The 15,860-nt window shown below is 47.0% G+C and overlaps 1 protein-coding gene across 1 annotated transcript in view; it reads left to right on the top strand.

Annotated features, from left to right (window-relative positions):
- ncanb (neurocan b) overlaps positions 1–15,860 on the top strand; it is an 87,666-nt gene that overhangs the window by 21,853 nt on the left and 49,953 nt on the right. Inside the window, exons 2-4 of the mRNA XM_048252694.1 lie at positions 3,969–4,048; positions 12,624–13,016; positions 15,390–15,564. Coding sequence (XP_048108651.1) covers positions 3,976–4,048; positions 12,624–13,016; positions 15,390–15,564 — 641 coding nt within the window. The 5' untranslated portion in view covers positions 3,969–3,975. The remainder of the gene's footprint in view (positions 1–3,968; positions 4,049–12,623; positions 13,017–15,389; positions 15,565–15,860) is intronic.

Below are 15,860 nucleotides of genomic sequence, written 5' to 3'. Positions count from 1 at the left end.
GGAGGGAGAGAGAGAGGGAGAGGAAAGAGAGGGAGGGAGGGAGAGAGAGGGAGTAGAGGATGCAGACTGCGGGTCCAAAATAACGCACAGTTTGACTCCTTACTCTCACTGGCCAAGACGGCGGTTGCACCTGTTCAGATTTCACTTGTCTTTGAAACTCTGCGAAGTATGTTCCCCTCCTGTGTGTGTGTGTGTGTCCATGTGTGCATGTGTGTGTGTGTGTGTGTGTGTGTGTGTGTCTGTGTGTCTGTGTGTGTGTGTCTGTGTGTGTGTGTATGTGTTTGTTTCTGAGTGTGTCCTTAAAAGCTTGTGTTTATAGGACCCTCTCAGCGTGTCAGCCGTCACCTGCCTGTGTGGGGCGGTGAGAGCATTGCGGGTCGGGCCCAGATACAATTAAGAGATAGACTCGGGAGCTCTCCAGCTGAGATGGGCCCTGTTGATGGAGGCCGGCGCTGCCAGTGTGGAGGTCACCGGGAGACAGAGGAGCTTTCACACCTGTCTCAACGAGATGAGGTGGAAGGGGGAGAGACAAGGGGCGAGACTGAGATGGAGTGTGTCTGGGTGTGAGAGTGTGTGTGTGAGTGTGTGTGTGTGTCAGAGAGAGACGCTGAAAGTGTGTTTGTGCATGCGTGTGTGTGTATGTGTATGTATGTGTGGGTGTGTGAATGTGGGTGAATGAGAGAGAGAGAGAGAGAGAGAGAGAGAGAGAGAGAGAGAGAGAGAGCGTGAGAGTAATTCTGTGTGGGTGGGTGAGTGTATGTGTGTTTGTCTGTGCATCTGCGTCTGTGTGTGTGTGTGTGTGTGTGTGTGTGTGTGTGTGTGTGAGACACACAAAAGAATGAAAGAGAAGGTGAGAGAGAGGGAGTGAAAGGATGGAAAGAGATTAAGTGTGTCAGAGACCCTGCGAGAAAGAGAGATGACAGGTGAACTGGAAAGACACACTGCTTGCTCTGCTGATTGGTGCACTTGAATGCAAAAAGCTCTTGGTAATGACACTGGCTGAGAGGAGTGAAAGCGTGAGAGAGAGAAGGAGAGAGATGGAGAGAGAGAGAAAGAGGGAAAGAGAGAGACACTGGGGGATTATTGATCCGGAGCTGAACTGGGTCTCTGTGTCGAGCAAAGCTGTGGCGACAGGGAAGCAGAATTGCTCTAGAAGTCTCCCAGCCATTTATTTACTTGGCAGTCACTGTCATACCCTTGACCATGTCATATATGTCCCCTAACCAAGCCAAGAGGACTGTTTGTGCTATTTTGGCTTTTTCCAGGCTACACACTGTCTATACTGGATAGGGTCACAGTTAGAACCACTTTCAAAGAATTATTGGTGTTTCCTTGTATTGTGTTACTTTATTTTATTAGAGTATGTGGTTAAAAAGTGATACATTATATTGAAAAGCCTACAGTCGAAAAATATGCGTGCCTCACAATGTATAACAGGCCTCATTCTCTCTCTCTCTCTCTCTCTCTCTCTCTCTCTCTCTCTCTCTCTCTCTCTCTCTCTCTCTCTCTCTCCTGTCTCTCTGTGTGTGTGTGTGTGTGTGTGTGTGTGTGTCTCTGTGTAATGCCAGGGTTAATATCCCTGTGTTTGTCTTTGACACGGCTTGACTAAAATGCACCACTGCTATCACCACCAGCTATCTCTGTCCAATCTCTCAGAGTGGGCTTCACATTGCGCCCTTGGCTATAGAGTTTTTGACCTACATTTATTATTTACACACTAGGGTGGTCCTTATATGGGGTAAAACATTTTTTTTTGGAAATGTTCAACTTTGGTAAGACTACATTAAGACAACATGGTAAGACTACATTAAAGAGAATATCAATAGTAAACAACAATGTCAAATTAATCAATAGCCTAATGGAAATAAAACAATATTTTACAAACCATAACGCATAAGAAGCGCTTAATGCCCTAAGTGACTAATATGCCTTTAGACCCCTCTTAAATGACCCAAAACTATCACAGGAACGGAGAGCACTGGGCAACTCATTCCACCAACATGGAACCACTGAGGAAAAGAGTCTTGAATTTGACCTAGCATTTATGACTGGTCGACACAACAGACGCTCATCAGAAGACCGCAGTGTGCGGTTGGGGATGTATATCATTGAATTAAAATAACAAGGAGCAAATCCAGGCAGTGTCCAAGGCCAAAGGCCAAAGTGAGAGACTTAAATTGTATCATCATATTGTACAGTTGTACACCCAGGACATCCTTTTTCTCTTTGGGCCAGAAGAAAGTCTCTATCTTCTGGATTCTTGAGAAGAATGAGTGCATCTTGATGTGCAATATCAAACAGGTCTCCCAACTGGTCTACGAAGGCCTCTACATTGCACTGCTGAGTCTCAGAAGTTATCTTGGTGTTTTTCTTCTGCCACTTGTCGTGAAGTGTTTCCAGTTGTTTTATGGCATGATGTTGGGGACGAACAGGAATCCTAGCCTTGTCCTAGAATACCAAGACTTCTTTGATCACCGCTGTTGCACTTTCAGTAAGTTTTTTTTTTCAATGTTTTAAGGTGATATTACAACAAACATAACACCTGCTTCTTGGAGGGAAACTTTGTTCCAGTTATTTCAGTCTCTTCTGATCCAAGTAACCATGTAGCGAATTGGCTTTGTGTTGCTTCAGCCATTGTCTCAGTGTATATTGTCTATTGTGCTTCATTCGCATTGATGCTTTGAAAGACATATCACAACTAAAACAGGAGTTGCTATGAATTGCTCACAACAGCATATTATTGGGAAATACCGGAATCAGCAGATGAGATCAGCAAATCAGCATTGCAAATTTGCATGGACAATATGGAATTCCCATTTTAATGTGGTCACCAATAATCAATACACATTGTCATTGACTGCATGGTCAAATACGTCCATTGCTGCCATAAGCATATATTATTAAACAATTATACATGCTAGCACAATGTATCACATAATACACAAAAAATCCTAAATATGCATACTGCACAGTATGTGTTAAACTTCAAAGGTCTTGAGCAACCTCTAAATATTGATAAAATGTTGCCCAATTATTTGGTTTTATTTATTCAAACATATTGGTGGGGTGAGAGCAACTTTCAAAAGTTGAAAAATAAGGACCACCCTATTACACACACACACACACACACACACACACACACACACACACACACACACACACACACATGTACACACACAAAGAAGTCACTGAGAACTCTGTGCACAGACACTGAGCTCAGAATGCTTGTTCAGACATTTGTACCCTTTAGTTTCAGTGGAAAAACAAGCAAACAAAACACAAACAAGACAACAAAACATTTTTTAAAAGCCTCAAAGTCTCAAAGCTCAAGAGGTGGGCTCCTCACGGTCTGACTGTTTTGCTCTCTCAGTAAAACGTAGCATGTGTTGTACTGTTGGCTGCCTGTTTTAATTAAAATTTCACGACATCCTTCAAAATGCTGTTAAGCCTCAGGAATCGGAGGTTAGAAATGATTTGGCAGATATCCAGTCTCAACATGAAAAGCACTTTCAGTCATGTGTGAATGCTTCTGTTTTTTGTTGTTGTTTTGGTTGTATTGAGCCACGTTTGATAGGTGGAAACCAAATAATTGAAACCCGGAGGTGTTAGTGGGAACATTTCCTGGGTGGGAGGCTGAACATTAGACTCTGATCGGGGCCAAGCTAGACAAACAAGCACCTGACACCTCTCGTGGAGGGTTTCTTTACAAGCCATTTCCTGAAGAATTTAAGATATTGCTCTGTCTTCCATCAAGCTCCAGTGCCATTACAAATTGATGAACTGCAAACACCACTGTTTTAAAGAGACCCAAAGGCACCCAGCCTGCTACTGTTTTGGAAATCAAGATGCTGACAGCTCATCTCTTCTCTATCTCCCTCCCTGTCTCTCTCTCTCTCTCTTTCTCTCTCTGTGTCTGCCTCTCCCTCTCTCTCTCTCTCTCTTTCTCTTTCTCCCCCTCTCTGTTTCAGCTCCAGGATGGTGGCAGACTGGGGAGGGAAAGTACTGCAGGCCCTGCTGCTGGTGGCTCTGCTCCACTCCAATGGCCACGGTGAGTTCTCGCCTCGGTTCTCCTCTCTGACTGTCGCAACGCTTCACTGCTGACGCCCGACTCCTAAATCTCCCTCTTTACATGCGCCGTGAGACGTCCACATTCACACCCCTCCACCTGATCACATTTACAGTCTCGTCCCTCTTCAAGCATTAGCATTTACATCACTGGCCATACGTTGAACTCTTGGCCTTATTGTCGTCGTGTTGCTTCAGGTGAAGCGGCTGTGTTGAACCAGCCTCCCTGTGATGTGTAGTTGGCATATCATGCCAGTGAGTCTTGGGCGGCGTGTCATGCTGCACTCTACCCTAAGTCTGTGCCCTCTTGTTGCTCTTGCCTCTCATCATCACACTGTCACTCGCTTCTCACGGACCCCTGTACAAGATACACACACACACACACACACACACACACACACACACCTACGCGTGCGCGCACACACACACACACACACAGTAATTGCTCCAACTGACAGTTTGTCTCATTAGACCTGCCATTGAGAGTCACCTCATGGCATCGCGCTCTGTCAGTGCACTAAGCCCTGGTGGCTTCAGGGGAGGACTCACTTCTCTCCTTTGATCTGATAATTACTCTCACGCAATTTGCCCGCTTTTCCAGAAGTGCTAATAAAAATCTTTTCCGGATGCCAGATGAAGACGATGTCTTCCTCTCTCTCTCTCGATCACTTCTCCGACCCCATTCCCAATCCCCATCTCGACTCCTTGCCGTGTCAAATGGGGATATAAAGCACTTCAGGAATGTTGCCCTTATCTACCACGGAGCCTCATGTCTCGCCATCATTGCCTAAATACTTCCCATTATTCACTCTAAGTGCCTTACAGCAAGTTCTCTCCAGACACGGTAACATGCAACCACCACACACACTCCTCTCCACCGGGGCTGTTCGTTGAGCCGTGAACGGGAGGGCGAGTGATCTCAGTCGCTCGCCCTCCTGCAGTTGTACAGTGCATGATGTTTTATTCACAAAGCGCTTTGACACTGATGCCTCTGCCTCCCATCTACTCCCCTCTTCCTCCTCCTCCTCCTCCTCCTCACTTTTCTGTGAGATGGATGAGGGCTTGCTGGATGTTAGATGTGAGATCTGGGATCTGGCCCTGGCTGTATCTCTTCCCTGACACACACGGCGCGTGCATCTGTGTGGGACGCCAGACGGAGAAGACGTGAAGGTTCCTTTGCCAGGCGGCTGGAGATCGCGAGCTGTCAGTCTCCCAGGCCTATCGCGGTTGCGGACTATCTCTCGAACGAGCAGGGCTTGTGTGCGGAGATGTGGCAGACAGTGGATCAAGCCGGCATGTTGGCCCCTCACACACGCAATAGAGAGAGATTTCTGGTGAGGGATGCATGGGGCGGTGTCAGGATACTCTGAGTGAGTCAGACATGCCTCTCCCTCCAAACAAGAGATTTTTACCTTGACAGTAAATGAAGTGGAATTCAGCCGTTCAGCACTCAGTCTCGAGCACTGGGCCTCCCTCGACTCCAGAGCTGCCATTCTTCATATTGCCTTCAGTTTTTCAGAGCTTCATCTGTGTGTGTGTGTGTGTGTCTGTGTGTGTGTGCATGTGTGTGAATGTGTGTGTGTGTCCTGTAGTCTTTTAAATGCTGATGTAAACAACTGGGCCAAGCTGGGCCCCTGCTGCACCAGAGCGTCCGGTGACGCCGAGTGAAGCCAGCCCCGCTGCAGTGGACCTGACAGGCAGCAGGCTGCGTGGAGTGCTCCCTGTGGGGGCCCGCAGGACAAGGAGAGAAGGCACACAGCTGCACACGTCAGCACACAAACACAGGCCAGCCCCAGCACCACACCACGACAACAACAACATCAACTTGCATTTCTATAGCGCTTTATCAAGGCACCCAAAGCACTTTACAGTGAAGATGGGGAACTTCACTAACCACCACCAATGTGTAGCACCCATCTGGATGATGCACGGCAGCCATTATGAGCCAGAACGCTCACCACGCACCACACCACGGCACACTGCACCACCAAAAGGTGCCATATTGTTTCCCACCGGTCATGCTCAGTCTGCTCCCTAACGGGCCGATGGTGGTACGATTGTATAACTAACCATGTTCACTCCCCTCTGTCTGCCTGTATAAGGGTCCTCTTTACCAGACATCACCCCTCCCTCCTGTCACCTGGTCTCAGGTGAGTGACTGCTGTGATGATGAGTGACGGGGGGGGCAGTTGTGGTTCTGGCGGTGGAGTGGTGCGGGTGGCTGCCTCCGTGTCAGAGAGTGGCGCGGGCACAGCAGCCCCTGCGTCAAGCGCTGAGATTAATGTATCATTACACAACATAGGGCCAGGAATTAATCACCGACGCAGCCGCCGAGTGTGTGGGACGGGGCAGTGGGGGCATGGGCCGCCAGCGCCGATAATATTCATCAACGGAGGAGAGGAGGGAGAGAGGGAGAGGAGAGAAGAGGAGAGGAGGGAGAGGGAGGGGGTCCCGGGGAGAGGAATTCATTTGAGTCAGAGGCGGCATGGGAATGTCATTACAAACCATTGCATGTGTCTGTCTCTCCCCGCGCCTGCCCCCCACCGCCTGGTTCTGTTCACCCCCACCGTCTGCAGCACCCCTGTTTGTTTTTAATCTACTGGCTGATGTGTCGCTCCGACTGGCGGAGAGGTAGGACTGCGGGGGAGGGGTGCTGGCGGTGGTGAGGTACGGAGGATGTGTGGGGGAAGGACTGCAGGCAGCGACTGTTTGTGTTGCAGAGCAACACCAGCATCCAATCAGCATGGTGACACACTCTTGCTTGTTCTCTTTACTGCCAACACGTAGCAAGGCATTGCAGTTTGTTTGTGTGAATACACATACACACACACACACACACACACACACACACACACACACACACACACACACACACACACACATAGATCTTTTTTTTGAAAAAGAACTGGAGGCAGGTAACACATAACCCAGCTTCAACATCAACACTCCCACATTCAGACAAAGCAACACATGCATCACAGACTTGACTGAGTCTTTCAATTAGCTCACATCAAAGCAGGAGCGGCAACACAACAGCATTTTAGACACACCAATAGCAAAAGCCTAGATAGAGCAGGGATACTGTGCTTCAGTGAAGGAGCTGCCACTCAAGAGTGAGTGTCAGATTGCCGTGAGCGCGCCTGTAAATGAGTGTCCTTTAGAAGAGGGGCTGAGTGCCCATGGATTGAGGGGGGGGGGGTGGGTGGGTAACAAGTCGTCCTCGTAAACAGACAGGGCTGCCGGTTGCCGGGGCAGCTGACATCTCCTTCCACACATCCACCCTCTTCTCCCGTATGAGGGTAACCTCCGTTGCCATGGATATCATTAGGAATAGAATAGGAGCTGGGGTGGGGGGTGTGCATAAGCAGGGTAGAGAGACACAGCGGTTGTTGGTCTTCTGGTCCCTGCTCTTTGTTGTTCCATGCAGTCCCAGGTTGTTTTTTGTTTCTCCATGAGGCCTTCAGGACTCACAGTGCTGTCAAGGCTGAGGATGTCAAACAGGAAGTCAGGGGAAGAACATCTGATCCAGAGGTTTATTATGGTCTGTGTGCTAAGGCAGTTTTCTCAAGGACTCTACCACAATGAGCCATTGTGGTAGCAAGGAATGATCGATACAAAACCCATAACTATGATAACTAATCTTCTTAAGATGTTTTCCCAACATGTAAAATTAGCATTTTGATAATCTATTATTTGTCAGTCAAAATAATCAAATTAATTTACCCTATTATAAAAATGTCTATTCGTGCTCACATTCATAGGTATATTCCAGTTCACTACACAAGTATATGCCCAGTTTTTGTTGTTGCTTAACTTTCCAGGTGAGGGGCCACTGTGAGCATTGTAGCCCAGTGCTCCGTTTAAATAAGGTCTCACAAGAGAAACTTTTTGAGCACAAGAAATAAATGAATCAATTTCATTTTGATTGTATATTACTCTACAAGTACCTTGACCTAATTTTTACCTGAACACCACAGATTTTATTATTTTTTTCCAAATGTCACAATTCTATTAAACCTGACCTGATATGAGGGCTTGAGATGGCAGCTGATACACTGCACTGTTCCATTTGCACGTGAGTGATTGTAATTCGCTCATGTAGCTGAGGCCAAAGTCTGTGATGTGAACAGTCACAACTGATCAATCACTCGTGGCTGGTTGGGGCCCGCAGACAATAGGGCCTCTATCAAATGAAAAGAAAGAACGAGAGGAAAAAAAGCTCCCCGAAACCATCATCGAGAGCACAGAGAGAGACCTGTCAGCCATTGTTTGCCCATGGAGAGGGAAATGCCAGAGGACTTTCTCCCCGGTCCTCGCCAGCGTCTTGTCTTTTAGCTGCTGCGAGCGACAGATAAAGGAGGCTCGGGCGGCAGTTAATCATTTTCAGGTGTTCAAAAGAAACGACTCGATATGACAGTGCTGACAATCACGCTGCATCACAAAGGCTGGCTGAGCGCTGTGGCCACGAGAACGACTGTTGTTTTGTTGGTTTGTTTGTTTGTTTGTTTGTTGGTTGGTTTGTCTGTTTGTTTTGCTCCTGAGACCAGTGGAGGTGTATGTGCAGTCCAACTCCATACAGTTCTGATTCAGGCTTTTGCTGATTGCTCCTAATTTAGTGTAAAAAAAAAATTAGGGAAGAGATTAGAAAAACAGGCAGGTTTTCAAACAAAGGAAGGTCCCGGGGGGGTTATGCTTGTAAAAACATTTCCATCTAAATGCAGATTTGTTATATCTGCTGTGATGGGGCCGCCATGCTTGTATTCATTATTTAACCATGAGGGAATAAAGCAATTTTTCCCTGCCTCCCTTGAAGCCATAATTTGGATTTTAAGAAGGTATCTGCAATTGATTTCTTTTGATTTAACGTTGCAAATTGGAACGGGCGAGAACAATACACCACAGGGCAGGAGCAGCAAAGAGAGATGGGATCAGGAAATGGAAGCAAATCGACTAAAGGGAAGTGGATGTCTGTTGAGTCTATCTATTCATGGCAAGGTTTAATTTGCCACGGGGCTGGGAAGCGCACAAGAAACAAGGATTTACTGAGATAGTGTATGCCCCTGTCTGCGTGATTTGGAACAGGCAAATATCGCTTCAGATGTCGAAACACACAAATAGAGTATTGACAGCAGTCTACTCGACATGAATAGGTGTGTGAAAAGAAAGCTCTTTTTTGGAGGGGAGGGGGGTATTGCTTGTTCCACTTGAGGGTAAAATGGCCTCCGAAATTGTCTCGGAGATGTGTGGAGTAAACACGATTAGGAATGGCATGTCCCTGTGGGAGGTGAACCAAAAGGAAGAGATGAGAGCGTTGTCTGACAGGCTCCCTGGGCGGTAGGGGTGAGAGAGGGGGGATTGTGGGATACTGGAGGTGCATCCCCTCAGGGTCTCAGACTGCTGACTCACTTCGCCAAGCCTGAGAGTCCTGTCTCCTTTCACTCTCCCTCACTCCTCTCTCTTTCTCTCTCTCTCCCTCTCTCTTTCTTTCTCTCTCTCTCCCTCTCTTTCTCTCTTTCAGTCACTCACTCTGGCACATTTTAATGCATCAAATTGGACAGTGAGCTCTTGCTTTAACATCATACAGGTGCAGACCTCCCACCCCCCCTCTCTCTAACCCCACATAGTTCCCATCGCTGTGCAGTTCCTTTGCCATCACTTTCTGTCCCCCCACTTCATGCTCCCCGCCAGGCTTCTCTGGCACCAGACACCAGTGACACACTCCTCCTTACATGTTTCCCTCCTCCGCATTCTCTGCTCAATTTTTTTGTAGCTCTGCAACCAACAACCACCAACCCCACCCCTCCTGTGAATTGATGCTTGCCAGAGGAGACATTACCTGGCACGCCAGTTGGGAAATGTCATTCCGCACTTCCTAGTCAGATTTTCAGAGCAACGCAGATGGAATTTACAGCACAACAGCATGTGTGTGTGTGTGTGTGTGCAGTCTAAGGTCCCCTGAGGATTCCAGTATAGGCTTCTGCTGCTGGCGCTTTCTGTAGGTTTTAGAAGCCGCTCCTTGCTGTGTGCTGGTGTCCAGAAAATATTGCTGCCATGCCAGTGTGGGTGAAAGAACGCCCGATGTTAACACTTCATCTGAAGTTAAAGTTTGGTACACATATCTGCGTCCTCTGGGGCAATGTAATGAGCCAACTTCAGCGTGTTCTTGCTGAGTTTAATGATCTCAAGAACTCCATTTCACATTGCTCCCATTCATTCTGCTGCAACTGTAGCACACGCTGTGCCACCGCCGCTGCCGCCGACGCCTTCTGAGTGTCATGGCGTAACTTGCCATTTGTTAGAGCGCCGGGGCTCTCATGAGCGCTGAGTGTTTCTGTGTCCCGTTCCCGTCGCCTCCGTCATGTGTGACTTCCTGCTGGAAACGCACCCTGCAGCACTTTCCATCATCACTGATGCGACAGCAAGCTTGTCACACACAAGTGTGTGTGTGTGTGTGTGTGTGTGTGAGTCCCACTCTTAGACACTGAGAGGAAGAGCTTCACTCTTTGTGAAGCTGAGGAGGTGAGAGCCTCCCCCTCTCTGCATTCAGCTACGCAACAGTGAGTCGCATCGCTACCGGGGGCCCTGGCACTCACCATGCCGCAGTCGTCCCCAACCCTACAGTGTGTGAAAACGTGATCGACACATCGGCTGTTTCGAATCGCCGGCTTTGACTTCAGATCTGTTTCAGGTGCTCGATGTGCCGAGCGGCAATGGCAGCAGAGCGCAGGCCAAGAGAGATGCTCTCATGTTTAAAAAGAGAGAGAGAGAAAGAGAAAGTCTGAGAAGACTGTGCTCCGAGATGAGAATCTGAAGTGAGAGAGAGACGCGCTGTGATTGAATATCTGGCAGCTAAAGCCTGGAAATGGAATGGAAATATTTTTTTTAAGGTGCTAGAAAATCTTGTTGTGTGGAGAGAAATACTCCACTATGAGGCTTAATTGCAGGTAAATGAAGAGGAGAATAGAAAAGCTCTTTGACTGCTGCTCATAGTCAGAAAGAGACAAGCAGCACCACCTGCTCATTTCAGGGTCACTTCAATCATCAATGACATTTTAATGTGTTAAAACACTCATCTCATTAATTAACAGCACGGCAGCATTTTCTTTAGCAGGTCAAACATTTGTTTTTCATTCCTCAACTGAGTTTTTAAAAAAACGTGCGAGCGAGGTGGGTGTAGAGGACATTGAGGTAAATTCCAAGCAGCGTTGAAATAAATCCACTGAAGCTACTCTGCACCCTCTGGCCTTATTCTGGCATGCCATTTTCTCCCCTGATCCAGTATGTCATTCATGTGTGCCCGAAAATTAGATTTCCTACCTCGAGTGTGAGAGAATAAAAGAGTGTGGGAAGGAAAAAGAGGTTTTCTCCCTCCACACTGCTCGTCTCAAATGATATATTTAATAAATCTCCGCGCTTCCTTCAAATCAATGCTTTTCTGAGCGCTGGAACTCACCAAGGGGGGCCTTAATGGAAAGTGTATATAATAAGGATTGCTTTAAAGTCCTGGTGCGAATGAACTGGTATCCCCTAGTGATTTCAGGCACTGGAGGCTCATTCCGTCGATTCCACATCCCGACACAGTGTGTGTGTGTGTTTTTCCCTTTCTTTCCATCACATAACCTAATGAATTTTGTCTCAGTGTGTTCACAGGCAGGCTTGTGGAGGGGGCCGGATAGGGAAGTGGGGGTATGGGGAGAGAATATATGAGGAGAAAAATACGTCCCTTCGGTTTTATAGTCAGCTCAGCCATCTTATGTGACTTATAAATATTGTAATTATGCGCACTGCAGATAGGCTCACTGTTGCAGGTGAGGAGATGGTGATTACAGCCAGCTCATTCAGGGAATTATGGAGCAGATTAGACAGGGGCCTCTCCAAAGATTTTTGCTTGGCATTTTCACTTCTCTTGAGTGGGGAATTTTTGGGAACTACACGGCTCAATTTGAAATGCAGTATCAGAACCGACTGCCTTTCAAGTGTTGGGCTGCATCAGCGCTAGGCATAAGTAGCATAACATGATTAGGCTTCAATGAGAAGATGAAAGGGAAAAGTTCAAATATGACTTCAAATAAAGAAGACTAATAAGTGAGAAGATTTTAAGAACATATGTGCTGAGTTTTGATTTTGGAGGTAATGTTGAAAGGAGTTGTTCAAGCAGGCCAAAGACCGAAGCAGTGACTGAGGCCTTATCTGTTGTGACAATAGGAACTTGGAACTTTGAACATTTTGGAAGCTGTGTCAGGACATATTTATTGTTTTGTGACATGACCTGGTGTGATTTTTAAAGAACACTGGGGTTGGGCAGGTCTGAGTTGAGGTTTGATTCTAGAAAAAACAAATTGCCTAAATGTCTATTTGTTTCTGAGACACATAGTCCAGACAGCCAAAAAGTCCTGATATATTGTCAGTTGTTGTAATGTTTCCCTTAGTCATAGCCAATGTTAGAACATGTATGGTTACAGTAATGACATGTTATTATAGTTCAATCGCAGTTTCTAGTTTGACCCAGAACATCTTAGGCTTCCACTGACCCTGTCCTCTCCTTGTCTGTGCTGCAGGTCTGACCGGGGCGGACACAGTGGTGAACATGCATAAGGTCACGCACCAGAGGGTCCAGGAGCCGCTGGCTGGCACCGCCCTCCTGCCCTGTGTCTTCACCCTGCGGCCCAGCCCGTCCCATGAGCCGCCCCGCATCAAGTGGACTAAAGTCTGGGGCCCGAGTGGCTCCGGGGGCCCGCAGCGCGAGCAGTCTGTCCTCGTTGCCAAGGGCAACGTCATCAAGGTGAAGAAGGCATTCCAGGGCCGCGTCACTCTGCCTGGTTACCCGGACAACCGCTACAACGCCAGCATGGCGCTGACGGGCCTGCGCTCGAGCGACTCTGGCATGTACCGCTGTGAAGTGGTGGTCGGAATTAACGACGAACAAGACATCGTGCCCCTGGAAGTCACAGGTAACGCCCTGCGTCTGGACTACTAATACATTCACCTGTCAAGTTAATGAACTGTTCGAACAAGGGTCACTACTTACATGAAAACTCACATGCATACAATCAACACTATGCTCCTGGAATGGGGAATGCACATCACAGAAAGTTTTTTCTCTGTGAAAAGTGAAACAGGGTGAATATGAACTTGTATCCTGCTTTAAACTGTGCTGCACGTAGACCGTAGACTAAATAATCAGATATTCCTGACATCCTGTCTCTATTGGCCTGTTGTTTTTTGCAGTGCAGTTGCTCTTCGTAGTGTTTTTTTCTTATCAATTACTGACTGCGGGCACAGGGGAGCCTGAATTCTAGTTCCATTTTGCTTCACATCTTCAGGAAATTGCTGATAAAAACGTATATTACTGCTTTTAACTGCAACCAGCACAGTAAGCATCAGTAAACTGTGTTTTGTGTTTGTTTTAAACAGATTGTTCTATCCCGCTCTTGTTGATTTATGCATTTCGTTCCCAGGTGACTTGTGGAGAATTGATTAACAAACCATAAACCCATCCCATACAAAAAGCCCATTACCCAGCCCATTGTCTACAGTGTATAACTGATCTTGTGGGCTAAATCTTAATTGTGTCATGGTGCATTGCAGACAGCAGCACTCCATACAAATCCTCCAAGTCATTAACACTTTAATGAAATTGTATTGATATTTACTAGACTATATCAATATCAGATTAATGTAGATATTTTTAGTATGGCTATAGGTTGCCTGACCTTGACTGTGTGCCTATATTTCATGTCTGGCTCATATTAACTGGCCAATTCTCTGCATTTCACCAATTAGAGTTGAATATCGATTCCTGTTGTCAGGGAATATCATGAAATATTTCAACTAATTAAGTGTTAAATAGCTCTATCTACAAAAGGGTGACACTGTAAAGTCTTATTTGTGCCTAGCTATTTTCACACGTATAATGTCACTCTGTAGAAGAATTCCCTGTCTTCCTTATCTTTTGTCCTGTACACTTGTTCCAACTCAGCACTAATCAGTATTTGCCAACACACTCCCAGACTAACAGACTGTATCAGTTTAGTCTAGTCCTTCCAGCTATGGTGTTCTAAATTAGATACGTTCAGCTGTTCAATAGAGGAGTCCTACAACAAGTAGCTCTTTGAAGTCCTATTTTTAGACTTAACAAACACACAAAGAATCAACATGGTTGTGTTTCTTAGGCGGTGAACATAGGACTCCTTTTTGCTTCAAATGTATTTAATGGAATTGAAAAGTTCCTGGTAAAGTGTGTCAAACTCCAAGAATGGCAAGAGGGAAAATGAAATAATAATAGAAAAAACAAGTTCAGCAAGAGGAGCGGAAGAGGAAAAATATAATAAAAAAAATAAAAAAATACCATCCCATCCCAGTCTCTTTGAAGTTGGGATTCTAGTAGGGGAAACACAGTGGATGCCAGGAAAAGCTGTGGGTTCTGACCACAGAGGAGTGGGGCCTGCCTGTTCCTCTGCCTGGCTAGCAGCGAGATTGCTTGAATTGGCCCCCAGCCCTGCAAGCCTCCCTCCCTCCCTCCATTCTTCCACACAAAAGGCTCAGAAGATAAAGGAGCAATTTTAAAGTTGTATTCCTGCCTCCCTGTCCTCTCGCTTTCATGTGCAGCTCCCTTCTGGGATTGGATGTGTGAATTGCTGCGAGAGACGACTGTTGTTGTGTGTGTGTGTGTGTGGGTGGGTGGGGGGGGGGGGGGGTAGGGGTTGGGATGCCACGGCAGGATGGCTAGGGAATACTAGATGGACACTTCAAAAGCAATCCCATTCCCATCTCTCTGCACGGTGGAGCGGAATCCTGTCCATTCACAGGTCAGGGGCTCCGTAGTCCAGCCCTCCCTCTTTAGGCCCCCCCCCGGCATATCCCTCCTCGAGTGGAGGTGAGCACTATAACACAGAAACGAGGCCCACACCTCATGCCATTCTGTTCCATTGCCTACTCTGCAGAATGAACATTATGAGGAGGCATATGGTGTTGTTGCTGTTGAATTACCTGCAGCTCCCCAATGTATTATGTTCAGGATATAATGAACCCAGGTTTTTTTTTTCTCTATGCGTGGTGAAACACAAACAAACGCCATGTTATTACAATAGCACATAAAACACAAACGTCGGGACATTCTGTAGTCGCGGGAGGGTGTCGCTGCTCGGTTAACACAGACGGAGTGACAAGCTGTAGACTATAGAGTTTTTGTGTAGCGTTTGTGTTTGAGTTGAGATCAGGCAGAACAGCATACTGCATCCTCTCTCAGTGCAGCATAACTACTGGCTTGGCAGGCTCTTTTTTAAGTCCCCCTCCCAGCTCAGCGTGCCATGTCTTCTCTTCAGGGGTGGTGTTCCATTACCGGGCTCCGCACGACCGCTACGCTCTCTCCTTCGCCGACGCCCAGCGTGTGTGTCTGGAGAACTCGGCGGTAATAGCCACGCCGGCACAGCTGCAGGCCACCTTTGACGATGGGTATGACAACTGTGACGCAGGCTGGCTGTCGGACCAGACGGTGAGGTAAGGTCAGCTCTCTGTGGTGGAGCGTAATGTCAGTGCCAGAGATGAGCGTGCAGAAGAAACAGTGATTAGCCTAGGACACCCTGCGTGCTCTTTTTCCTGTAAACATCTAAAATTTGATTGTTCTTTTATAGTCTGCCTGAATTGAAAAAAAAAGAACTGAAAGAACAGCACCTTTTCACAGGGGGAAGGTGGGCGTTTGACTGATTACTGTCAGAGCACGTATAATTACAGGTTTATAGGTCATAAGCTTTTTCACTTCTGTTGTCAATACCCATAAGCACTTACGTGCACAA

This window comes from Alosa alosa, chromosome 9, assembly GCF_017589495.1.
Source record: "Alosa alosa isolate M-15738 ecotype Scorff River chromosome 9, AALO_Geno_1.1, whole genome shotgun sequence".
NCBI lineage: Eukaryota > Metazoa > Chordata > Actinopteri > Clupeiformes > Clupeidae > Alosa > Alosa alosa.
This window is presented reverse-complemented; position numbering and strand designations above follow the sequence as displayed.